The 12280-nt window shown below is 36.7% G+C and overlaps 1 protein-coding gene across 6 annotated transcripts in view; it reads left to right on the top strand.

The window, feature by feature from the left end:
* Positions 1-12280, top strand: part of ppp3ca (protein phosphatase 3, catalytic subunit, alpha isozyme) — a 443488-nt gene that overhangs the window by 411745 nt on the left and 19463 nt on the right. For all 6 annotated transcript variants that reach the window (XM_028813465.2, XM_051933907.1, XM_028813466.2 and 3 more), the window contains exons 9-10: positions 9213-9338; positions 12066-12143. In XM_028813465.2, the coding sequence (XP_028669298.1) occupies positions 9213-9338; positions 12066-12143 (204 nt within the window). The remainder of the gene's footprint in view (positions 1-9212; positions 9339-12065; positions 12144-12280) is intronic.

Raw genomic sequence — 12280 nt, 5'->3', positions numbered from 1 at the left:
ATAAACAACACCTAGAATTTCCTTTAACCACACTTCTGCACAGAATTGGATATTGCTTTGGCTCTCTGTTCATTCATCTGTCACAGTCTTCAGAATTTATAAAAATTTAAACTTTAAAAACAGCAATGGAATTAAACATTTCATTCAGCCTAGGTTTATACTTTTCATTATTTCAGTGATAGGCAGAGAAGGTGATGCAGTGCATAGTCCTGCTATCTAACAGATCCAGTGTCCTGGATTCAAATTGTGCATCCAGATATTGTTTGTATGAAGTTTGCTTATTCCCATGTCTGAGTGGATTTTCCTCCTTGAACTCCAGTTTACTTCCCATATGGTGAAAGATGCACTGGTTTAGTTGACTGTGGATTCCAAACTGGCTGTGGGTATGGGTTGGTATATGATAAGGAGGAGGTACTGTACAGCACTCTGGAACAATTCCTCTGTTTGTTTAATGAGGGATACGCACAGTCAGTGTTTATGACAAACTGAATGAAGACATATAACACTTTTCTGTACCCACTTATTCTATGACAGCATCATAAAAACAATGTAGCTGCATAAAGCACAAGGCAGAAATCAGGTGGGGTGCCAGTACATCACAGAGTATAGTGATAATTAAATATTATGAGTTCATCTAATCTGCACATCATCATCATGTAATTAAGCTGCAGTGTCCAGCGACAAGGGTGGCACAGTAGTAGCACTGCTGCCTCACAGTAAAGAGACCGGGGTTTATGTCCTAGGTCTAAAACCTACTTAATTAAGCCATGCACTTTTTATGTAAATGTTTTTGTTTAGTTCATGCCTTTAGTGATATACAACACAGTACATTTTGTTAGTACAGCACATTCATTTTCATGAATTTTTGCATTTGAAGCATTGCTCATGGTAACACAGGAAGTAAGAGGTGAGAACTGAACCTTGATGTTTTTATACCTTAGCCACCGGACCACACTGTCTGACCCCTACCTTTCTGGTCAGGGTAATGGGGAATCAGAGCCCATCATGGCATCAACAGGTTTAAACCAAGAACCGAGCAAGTAAGCAACTATTTTAAAAGGCAATAACATATAATTAAGAGGGTAAGGTGGGGTCACTTCCACCGTAAAATGCCCATATTCTGGTTTTATTCTCATTGAATGTGCCTGCTGTATTGAGATTCGTGTTCACCTGTGTTCACATGACACTTCTTCAAATTTACTTAGTTGAAGTTAGTGAGTAAGTGTGTGCTAGAGTGCCTTGTGATCATCAACTGGCTCCTACCCGGTAAATGTTGCTGCTTGGAGAGGCTCCAGCTCTCTGCAACCACCATAGCCAGGAACTGCCACCTCATAGGAAATGTTTTCGATGTGGAATCTGCCCAGCCTTAATAAATAAAAAGGTTTCCTGAGAGAACTGATTACTTTTTAGGCTCAATGGGAGTACGTTAGTCGTAGATTGTTTAAACTAGGGTATGAGTATAACATATAAGATTACACATTTTTTAGGAAGGACATACGAACAGAAAAGGAGATGGGGTTGCTGTTTACATCAAACATAATTTAAATGCAAGTCCTCTTCAGTTGGACAATGAACCCATCTTAGTGAGGACACTTGGCTTTGTCTGGAAAGCATTAGGGAAAGAGGCCTCATTTTAGGAGTATGTTAAAGACTGCCAAATGTCTAAACACTAGCGTAGACGGTCGCTCGCATACTGAAGAGTCCATAGCTGTAGGGTTTTTTGTGGCATTACACATGTACTTTGTCAACATGCCCGTGTCGATCAAACACAGGAAGCTCTGCAGTTTACTTGTGACTTTACACTGTAGGAAAATAAGTAAATAAATCAAGGTAAATAACATTCGATGTGGCTTTTATATAAATAACATATAAATGTTTTTTTTATATAAAAACCATCACAAAACATAATCACAAACAGAACTTTGCACGATACCGTGGCGAGCATGACATGCCTTGCTCATCCCCATCTGAATTCACCTCTGTTATAGCAAGTCTTTATTTGAAAACAGCAGTATCAGTTTGGGGGAGTGTGAATGTGACTGAGAGAATAAAACTGAATTAAAAAACAAAGGATAAAAAAAACAAAAACAAAAAGGATAACCTTTACAAGTACCATACATTTACACAAGCTGTTACTGACTTAAATCAAATGTATGTTTTTATTGTATAATAGTAACAGTAAGAGCAGCTCACTACTCAAAAAGTTAATTCTGGGAAGTGGCCAGGATTGAACCCGCAACCTCTTGATTATGAATCAGCAGCTCTTACTGCTGTACCACCAAAGTGGTCATGTTGATGCTGTACTCTAACCCAATTTCTTTTTCTTCGGTTATATTGTTGAATAAAAGGGCACCTGTTTTGTTATACGGGTACCTTTTGTGAAAGTGTTTATCTGAACTTCAGTCTTCACACATTATACATTTCATGTCAGAAATTTGTCATTAGTACTAAAACATGAACAAAGTTTGTGTTTTAGGTATGTGTTCAACATTTCTTGCATTTCTCACATTTCCTGTCATCCTACATTTACATAGATCGTTGTAGACACAGAACACACATGAAATGCATGTGTTCCAAATAACAATATATTAGGGGGGATGGGACAGCAGTCTGCTTGCTGCTTGTGCTGACACAAAACAAAACAAAAGATGCTGATAGAGAGATGCAAAGGAATTTAAGGTGGAGTAGGATTGCGAGTTTTTTCATAGGCATCAGGGATTCTAGTGTTAATAATATACCTTCATATTCTCTAATAAAAACTGGCAATTAGCGAGTTATAAATTACAATTATAACAGTTTAACTTGGATAACACTATCACTGAAAATCTGAAACAGTATTTTAAGTATATTTTGTTTTGTTTACATGCTGACATTTATATTTGGTAATCACAGATGTGATTATGATAATAAACAAGTCTATACTAAATGATTTTTCTCTAATATTACTGCATGTTTAAAAATTTATATTTTAGATGGAGTATTCCATATTTAAGCAGTGTATAATGCAGGGAGGGCGGCACAGTGGTGCAGTGGTAGTGCTGCTGCCTCGCAGTAAGGAGGCCTGGGTTCGCTTCCTGGGTCCTCCCTGCATGGAGTTTGCATGTTCTCCCCGTGTCTGCATGGGTTTCCTCCAGGTGCCCCACAGACCAAAGACATCCAGGTTAGGTGCATTGGCGATCCTAAATTGTCTCTAGTGTGTGCTTGGTGTGTGGATGTGTGTGTGTGCCCTGTGGTGGGCTGGCACCCTGCCTGGGGTTTGTTTCCTGCCTTGTGCCCTGTGTTGGCTGGGATTGGCTCCAGCAGACCCCCGTGACCCCGTGGTTAGGTTATAGCGGGATGGATAATGCAGGGAGTGCTTCTACCAGCATCTTGTGTTACTCTTTGAAAGAAAATGTCTGTTAGGCCCTTTTGCACTCTATCCATCACCCGATTGTCTGGACACCTAAAGGAAATCATACTAAAGCAGGGGTTTCAAACACGTCGCTCGCAAACCCTTTCCAAGTAGCTCGCCAAAGGGTTAATGAATCCTACATAAATTTGAAAACTTGATTAGTCAAATTAGGGGAGGGTGATCTTTCCAAAAAATCATATCATGATCCTTTTAACACAAAATTACGATTCACAATCTGAATTGCAATCTATCTTTTCATCTGGACTCAAACTCATCAAGACCTAAGTAACACTTAATTTTAAATATCAAACAAAGTTGAATTCAATTGTTTTCTCGTTCACTAGCTAAGCGGAGTTAAGGAACACACCCCGAAGCTGGAGAGTGAGTGAGGAAGGCCCCTCCCTTCGGCCCATTGTGTGGATCTCGGATTTGCGCAAATAAATCGGTACCGTAGAACTATGATACATAGTGAAATGAGAGAAGTCGCAAAATCAACCGAAATGTTCAAGGAAATTATAGAAAAAAACCTGATCTAAATCCGTTAAGTAGTTCTCTCATGAAAAGCGGACAGACATACAGACAGGCAAACATTGGATTTTATATATTACTAGGGGGCTTTGCCCCCTGCTTGCTTCGCTCGCCAACCCCCGTTTTTGTTTTTCCGGATACACACTTTTAAAATTTTTTTTCTTTGAATTGTTGCTATTTCATTAGTTTCACTTTTATTTCTGAATTTCTGTAAAAACAATATTTGGAATCTTTCGAGTCCCAGTGTGCTGAATCTTTTAAATGAGGTCAGTGAGACATGTGTTTAATGACTTTGTACCATAATTCAGGATAGGTTTCTCTGTTTGGAATTTCAGCACAGACAAAATGATCTACATCATCAGCAGTTAATAATTTTTTTTGCAAAGTAACTAATAAATGTATGTGAGGTAAACTCCGTTTTTGAAATTCTCTTAACTTAAACTTCAAAGCCTTACAATATTTACATAATTCTGACATATCACCTATGTCCATATATTCGATCTTTATTCACCTTTTCGTTATTTCTCCGATTAATAATTTCTCTTATTTTGCACTAATGGGATGTTTACTTTCTTTTTTTGACACTGTCATTTTTTTTCTGCTTTCATATTCTGTATCTTGCTCTGCATGTGTTTCACGCCTATGTTTTTTTTGAGGCTTTTGAATTCCAGTTTTCATTATCTCTAACCTGCTCTGCATGTGTTTGGCCCCCTTGTTTTTTAACCTCTTTATGACGTTTTACTTTGCTTTCTACTCTGTCTGTCTGTCTGGTGATTATTTTCCCTTTTTCGAGTAATAATTTCCGTTTGCTTGCACTACTGTGATCTTTACGTTCTTTGTTTTTATACTTTCTAATTTTCCTACTTTCATATTCTTTAACTTTCTCCACATGTGTATCGCTCCAACGTTTTTTTTTTAGCCTTTCCAATTCCATTGCTTTCATAATCTGTAACCTGCTCTGCATGTGTATAGCGCAAACGTCCGGATTAGACGTGCTTTTTTTTCAATTCCACTTGTTCCGGGCTGATAATTACTTTCCTTATTTTCTGAATTTGCATCTAGATTATTCTTTTTCTTTTTTGTCTCTCCAACGCTTTTGAGTCTCTTTTCTCCACGCTGCTTTCTTCTTCACTTAGTTGTCTAACTTTCATCTATAACGTATTGTCCTTATACACTTTATATGCGCTGAGAGCCCTGGATCTGTGTGTGCTCAAAGCCAAAACACAACTGAGTGTGTTGCTGCCCGTGCTCTTATTTGGTTGTAAGTAGTCTTGCAAGAATCTCATGTTCTCCGTCATTGCGAGATGGTCCTGGGTCAATCTCTTGGCAGAAAGTCTCATGTTTAAGGTCCCCGCGAGACGCTCCGTGGCCAATCTCTTTAGTCTCGCGGGTCTTTTAAGTGTCTTCCGTGATCTTAACGTGAAGATCACGTCTCGATGCCCTACTGTTTCTCTGTAGGATTTTTTTTATAATAGAGAGATATATTAATAAACCTTCAAAATAATGTGCAGTTAGTCTCAACAGCATTCTCAGCATTTCTGGAGCTTAGTAGAGCCAGATAACTATAAGAATCTTCACCAAGCAGCTCTGAAAATGTCTGCTTTGTTTGGGTCTACATACCTCTGTGAGTCTGCCTTTTCTGACATGAATGTCATGAAATCAAAGTTCAGAACTAGAATGACAAATGAACATTTAAATGTCTCCATAAGAGTGAATCTAAGTGGCTACACTCCACCATACACCTCTCTTGTTGACTCCATGCAGTGCCAGTCATCTCACTAACTAAAACACACATCACACATGCAACTGGACATGTGAATACTCTTGTGAAGTGAAACAGTTACATGTAACAAAATGACAAATGAATACGTAATATCTGTGTATTTGTAATTGCATTGTTTTGTTTTGACAGCATTCATGTTTTAATTCAATAGTGTGAGATACACTAGAAAATGCATATAGACATACAAAATGCACTTGCAGGTGAACTAAATATTTTTTGTGATGTTTTAATGCAAAATGTGAGTTGTGGACACCAACACTTTGTAAATGTTCAGGCAAAACAAGCTTATTCAGTTTGTTTGGGTTGAAATAAGCTATGAGAATAAACGTTAGAAAACATTAGTAGCTCTCGGCCATTTTCATTTTGTAAAAGTAGCTCTCGGGAAAAAAGGTTGGTGACCCCTGTACTAAAGGATACTAAGCAAGTTAATTTACTAGTAATCACTTGCACTTCCAAGTATCAAGAGCTGAGGGAAACCTATGGCAGACAGTCTTGGTTGCTGGGCTATCAAAGGTAACCTGTGCCAACTCAGAGAAGTAGAGAAACTTGTCACAAGTATAATGTTTCAAGGTGCAGGATGTCCATACATGAGCTTCACTTTGCCAGGACAGTCTTGGTGCCTACAGTAGTATATCACACATACCACTCAACCCTTGTAGGTGTTTAAATTATTTAATTAGTTAAATACATGTGTGCATCAACTCTGACTGGCTGGACACAACCATTATGTTTATTGATGCTTTCTTTCCTGTGCCCAGTCTTATCCATCCTATTTACTAAATAGTATGCCTTGCTCAACAGATTTCTACTGAAAACTTGAAGCATTTTAGGGCCTATGGTCAGCTTTTCAGCAATCACTGCTTCCATTACATTACATTTCCATAATCCATCCATTTTCCAACTCGCTGAATCCGAACACAGGGTCACGGGGGTCTGCTGGAGCCAATCCCAGCCAACACAGGGCACAAGGCAGGGAACCAATCCCCGGCAGGGTGCCAACCCACCGCAGGACACACACAAACACACCCACACACCAAGCACGCACTAGGGCCAATTTAGGATTGCCAATCCACCTAACCTGCATGTCTTTGGACTGTGGGAGGAAACCGGAGCGCCCGGAGGAAACCCACACAGACACGGGGAGAACATGCAAACTCCACGCAGGGTGGACCCGGGAAGCGAACCCGGGTCTCCTAACTGCGAGGCAGCAGCGCTACCACTGCGCCACCGTGCCGCCCACATTTCCATAATATTTTATGTAAATATGGTAACACTTTTTTAAATTTTCATTTTTTTAAGCATTTGTCTTTATCGACTTTGAAATCATAACAGCAAAACTGGATCCTTTTTTCCTTTTTAACAGTGCAGTTCTGGCACCTTAACTGATTTAATCATAGTGATCCTTGGTGAGGACTGAGCCAGTATCTTTAAATGTTAGAGCTCAATATTGTGGCAACCAATATGAAAAAATATGTACAATTACATAAATACTCTAAACACCTTGCTTGAAATATTGCATTCTTATTTCAAGAAACATCTATGAGGATAATAAACTTTTATAGAAGTTCACCTTCTGAAAATACAACTCTAATTACAAGCTTTAAAGTGCTACAACCAACTATGGTGTCAGAGAAATTGTAAAAAAATGTCAAGTATATAGTCTGACATGCAAATAAGAAGTTCACTTTTATGTAGCAATACTACTGTTACTACATACAGTATACTACCACATTCTTTATTATTTAATTGAAAGTATTCTTATACAGTGCCATTCTTATACCTTGACTGGTGTGTATTATAGAATATAAAGAAATTAGAACACAAAGTTATGCCGTAAAAATGAACAACAGTATTAGACAATATACAGTATATTTAGTAAACATCTTTAAAAAACTTCAGCTACCCACAAGCAAACATGATTAGGTGGATCAGAAAATTGATTGAAGGGAGGTGCAGAAAATGAAAAATTCAAGTAATAAACCCTGCCTTTTGCTAGGTCTTGTGCTTCATTGCATTCTCACTACTTTCTTGTTTTTTTTCTATGTTTACTTCCTAGCTGACTTCAACGATTTTGCCTTTTTTTTTTTTAAAGCCAAAAGTGGTGAGGACAATGTTGTGACATGTCTAGTGAGACTGAGAGCCACTAGACCCATCAGATTGATTGTGTAGCTACAGACTGCAAAACAAACCAAAGATTTGTATTTTGGAGGAACACATTTGTATTATTACAGCTCATATTTGTAAAAGATGATGATAAATAGCAGTATATTATGGAAATGCTGGATTTCACACTGATAATAATGTTAATGTGAAAATTGTCAACACTAAATACAATCAATTTTTTTCTCATCTGTAATCTCTTTGAACATGGACATTGCCACTGCCTATGAGCCACTTCTTTTTTTAAAGGGGCTCAAAATCAAGTCGAATGAAGTGGCTTTATTGTCATACTATCCATACACAGTACTGCAGCATACAGTGGCACAAAATAAAATTCAAAGTCTTAAGAGATGCCAGCAAATTGTAAGACAGCCAGCCAAGATAATGGAGGTTGACACAAATTATTTTGTGTGGGTGTGTTAGAGGATGTTAATGAAGAACTACGAAAAGTTTGCATAGAACAGCCACCCATTGCATGCAGCACTTCAAGGATTTATAAAATTTCTTTTTTGTGTAATTTTTTGATGTAATAAACTATTATGCTTATTATATTTTTTTAAATAAGTTTTTGTGCGACTCTAGGAAACCACTCCTTTAATTTATGAAACCCAATAATACCACTTCTGCACAATCTATTCACCTAAAATACTACACTTCCTCTAGGAAATACCACACAACACTGTTTTCAGTATCATATGTAAATCATCTGTTTGTGGGCTGAAGTGTAATGGAAGGATTATCATTGGCCTTTTGTTGTATATTTATATTAGTGTTTACATCTTGCCTGAAGAAGGGGCCTGAGTTGCCTCGAAAGCTTGCATATTGTAATCTTTTTAGTTAGCCAATAAAAGGTGTCATTTTGCTTGGCTTTTCTCTACATTCATAATGGCTAACACGGTACAACACCCTAGTACTACAGATATACAAGACACCGAAATGTACCGCTACTACATGGAACTAAGAGTTTCACCAAATTAAATTCCATGTCTCTGGTGTTAGCATGGCAATAAGGTATATATAATTTATTACAGGCTACATCAGATAACATGCACAGAATATTTTCTTACACTTTAGAGGCTGACGAATGAATGGGAGACTGCGCTACTTCATATAGTATCATAGTACTGTTGTGCTTTAAACAGTAACTACTGACAGTAAACCATTACACAGACACAATAGTACAAGTAAAGCAACTCAAGTCAAGTTCTACTGAAAATGTAACACGTTTTGAACATTTTGCATCATTTTTTTTTAAATCTACACAGCAAAAATGTGTTGCCTACACAAAGTCTTGTTTGACATAAATACAGAGTAATGCATCTTGCCGTGTTTGTGCTTTTTTATCTTTAGCTGCAGTACTCAAGTATGAAAATAACGTAATGAACATCCGACAGTTTAACTGCTCACCTCACCCGTACTGGCTTCCAAACTTCATGGATGTTTTTACTTGGTCTTTGCCTTTTGTTGGTGAAAAAGGTAAGTGAAAATATACTTAAACTTCAAGAAAACTATTACTCTTTCCTTCAGTTCAACTACTTAACTTTGAGCACAAAAATACATTTATACCTTTTTTTTAAGTTTTTCTTTCTGATTTTATTGTTCTTGAAAAATATATTTTTAACATCCACTTTACTTTTCATGTTTGTAGTGTCTACTATATATTTTACATCAACATTAAGTACAACTATAATCTGTAGAAGCAGACTGTTGCTCAGATCATAGTAATCTAAATCAGTACATTTGTACAAAAGTGACCCAACATTGGGTAGCAAAGTAAGATGTAAATAATTGCCTTACTTTGTGTGTGAAAAATTTAACATGTAAAATTTCATAGTGGTACATACTCACAGCCTCTTTTACAAAACGATCTGTATAAATTAATTGAGTCTTTTGCAAATACTCCAGAATATGTCAGTATGACCAGATCTCACTACACACTCAAGTCCTGTCTCGAGTTTTGTGTTTGCAGCTCTGTCCCCCTTTCTGTCGGTTTCACCTCATGGTGCTGGCCCTGCAGCTGCCTGCACTGATGCCTAATAGCTGTGTCATAGCATTTTTTCACTGTGAAAAAACAGTAAAAAGTAGAAAATAAGTATTTGGCAACAGATGTCTTTTTTGAAACCTATCATGTCACATTCAGTAAGTTGCTCTAACACTGATGCAAGTTCACCTGCCTTGCATGTGAATGACAAATGAAAGTATGTACTGCGTGCTTTATTTACACCAAGCATTCAGCCTTTGATCTGATGGCATAATAAACTCATCTTTAAAGAAACAGAGTAGCGGCAATTTAAGTCAGCATAAGAACCAGAAATGTTCAGTGTTGTAAAATGGAAAATTACTTTGCTCTTTATAATTACACGTCATACAAAAATTAGCAGGCTGTTCACAATTTATTGCTATCTTAAAATATGGGAACCTAGGAAAAACATATATTTAAGTACATGAGAATGTATTTTGAGATTGCATGAATTTATTATTGTTCATTGCTGCTACACAGATCATTTTTTTCCATTGACATTCAAAATTTTGTTTTGTTTTTAATTTGTAAACCAAAATTTTCAGCTGAAGAAGTTTTGTAACTGTTAAAAATACTGATGTATATCAGAAAGGGATATATTTACAGCTAGCTGCCTGATGGTTGACTAGAAAAGTGCATGTGAATCCAGGAAATATTCCTTACATGAAACAGTTCTGCTTGAAGCAAGTAATGTATAATAACATAACAATAGCATAAAAGACACTATAAAATAAATATGAAGTCATTGGTAGACTTTGCCATTTTGATCTCTCTTGCTGATGAGCAACTCACAGCCTTTCAGTAAGTAAAGAAACAGAGTAATATCTTTAGTTGGGTTTTGATGAATAACTTTAAAACTCAAATTGTAACAACAGCAATAGTTGCTTTTCATCACAATATTTTAATTTTGTCGTACACCACATTGCTAATACTGTACTATGGAATAAAATGTGTTGGCTATTGCTTCCCAACCACCAGTCCACAGAATATTTTGCTGGTCCTCGAAAATCAATGAATGCTCAGTTCGTTTTTTTGCCAATGTGAGCACTTTTCAGATGACATTTTCAACAAACAATTACATTCCTCTCTCTGATCTAATGTTAGTAAATGGACAAATGAAATTCCAGGGTGTACTTCACCCCCAAACCCCCTGCTATCCAATCTAACGTTGGTAAATCTAAACTCTCAAATCTCCACTCTGCTAGGAAAAAAGAGAATACTTGCACTTGTGCATCTCCACTTCAGATACTAGTTGGATAATTATTATATAGAGTGAATAATTTTATTTTATTCTCCACTTCCCCCTGGACCACAAATATTTTCTCAGTCTTCTGCCAATCCACAAGTCAAAAAGGTTGAATACTGATGGTCTTATTTGTCATTAATGAAAATTTTGTGCACTGACCCAACAGTTTAGCTGCTTTTTTCCCATTTGCCATCAATGATATTTCTTATAATTACATTGGCAGAAAACAATTTAAAAGGTGACATAACTGTATGTGCTGCCTTTAATGTGTAAGAACATGTATGTAACCATATATCCTGCCAGTAATTAAGTGCAATTAATTATGCCATTATTGCCCATACTTTATAATTCAGTGATGTACACTCCTTTCATAAATGTGGTTTTGAATTACCTTTTGCCATTGTTTATGATAGAATTTGCATTCACATTCACATATGTTCAAATAAATGAGGGTCTTTGTGTCTACAGGCAGCAGACAGTGATAAATTTGTTGTTACCCCATTGTAACAATCGCCTTATAATTGGTGCGATTGCTACACTTTGCTACACGGTCGATGTTCAAAAGAGACAATCAGCATTAAAAATATTCAGTCCCTCTTCCCCCCTCTCTGTGCCCGTTACATTATGCATCACAATCTATCACTTTTCTCTTCATTTGTTGACGGTAAAGAACAGTGATGGTGTTGATTTTTAACATATTATATACTGTATAGATGGTAATGTCCAGTCATTTTATACAATCTTTTGTCTCGCACATTGACTCAACAGAAAGTGTGTAACTAGTTATTATATTTTTACTTATGTGACATCTGTAATGTAACTCAGAATTTTTTCATATTTAAATCTTTTGTTTTAGAAGCTTCTCTCATCCATTGTTTGTGATCTCATGTTCCCTGCTTTTATCAAATAAATTTGACAAAAAAGTCTCTCTTTTCAGTTACAGAGATGCTGGTGAATGTCTTAAATATTTGTTCTGATGACGAACTCATGAATGATGGCGATGAAATATTTGATGGTAGGAACAAATGCAGTATGCTGCAGTTAACGTTTATATTTTTTTTCAGTTGTGGCTCTCTTGGAGAAAAAAATAAAAAACCTTTAAAATCAGTTTTGATTTAGAAACTTTTTGATTAGAAATTCCAGTACTACTTC

This window comes from Erpetoichthys calabaricus, chromosome 11 (assembly GCF_900747795.2).
Source record: "Erpetoichthys calabaricus chromosome 11, fErpCal1.3, whole genome shotgun sequence".
Taxonomy (NCBI): domain Eukaryota; kingdom Metazoa; phylum Chordata; class Cladistia; order Polypteriformes; family Polypteridae; genus Erpetoichthys; species Erpetoichthys calabaricus.
This window is presented reverse-complemented; position numbering and strand designations above follow the sequence as displayed.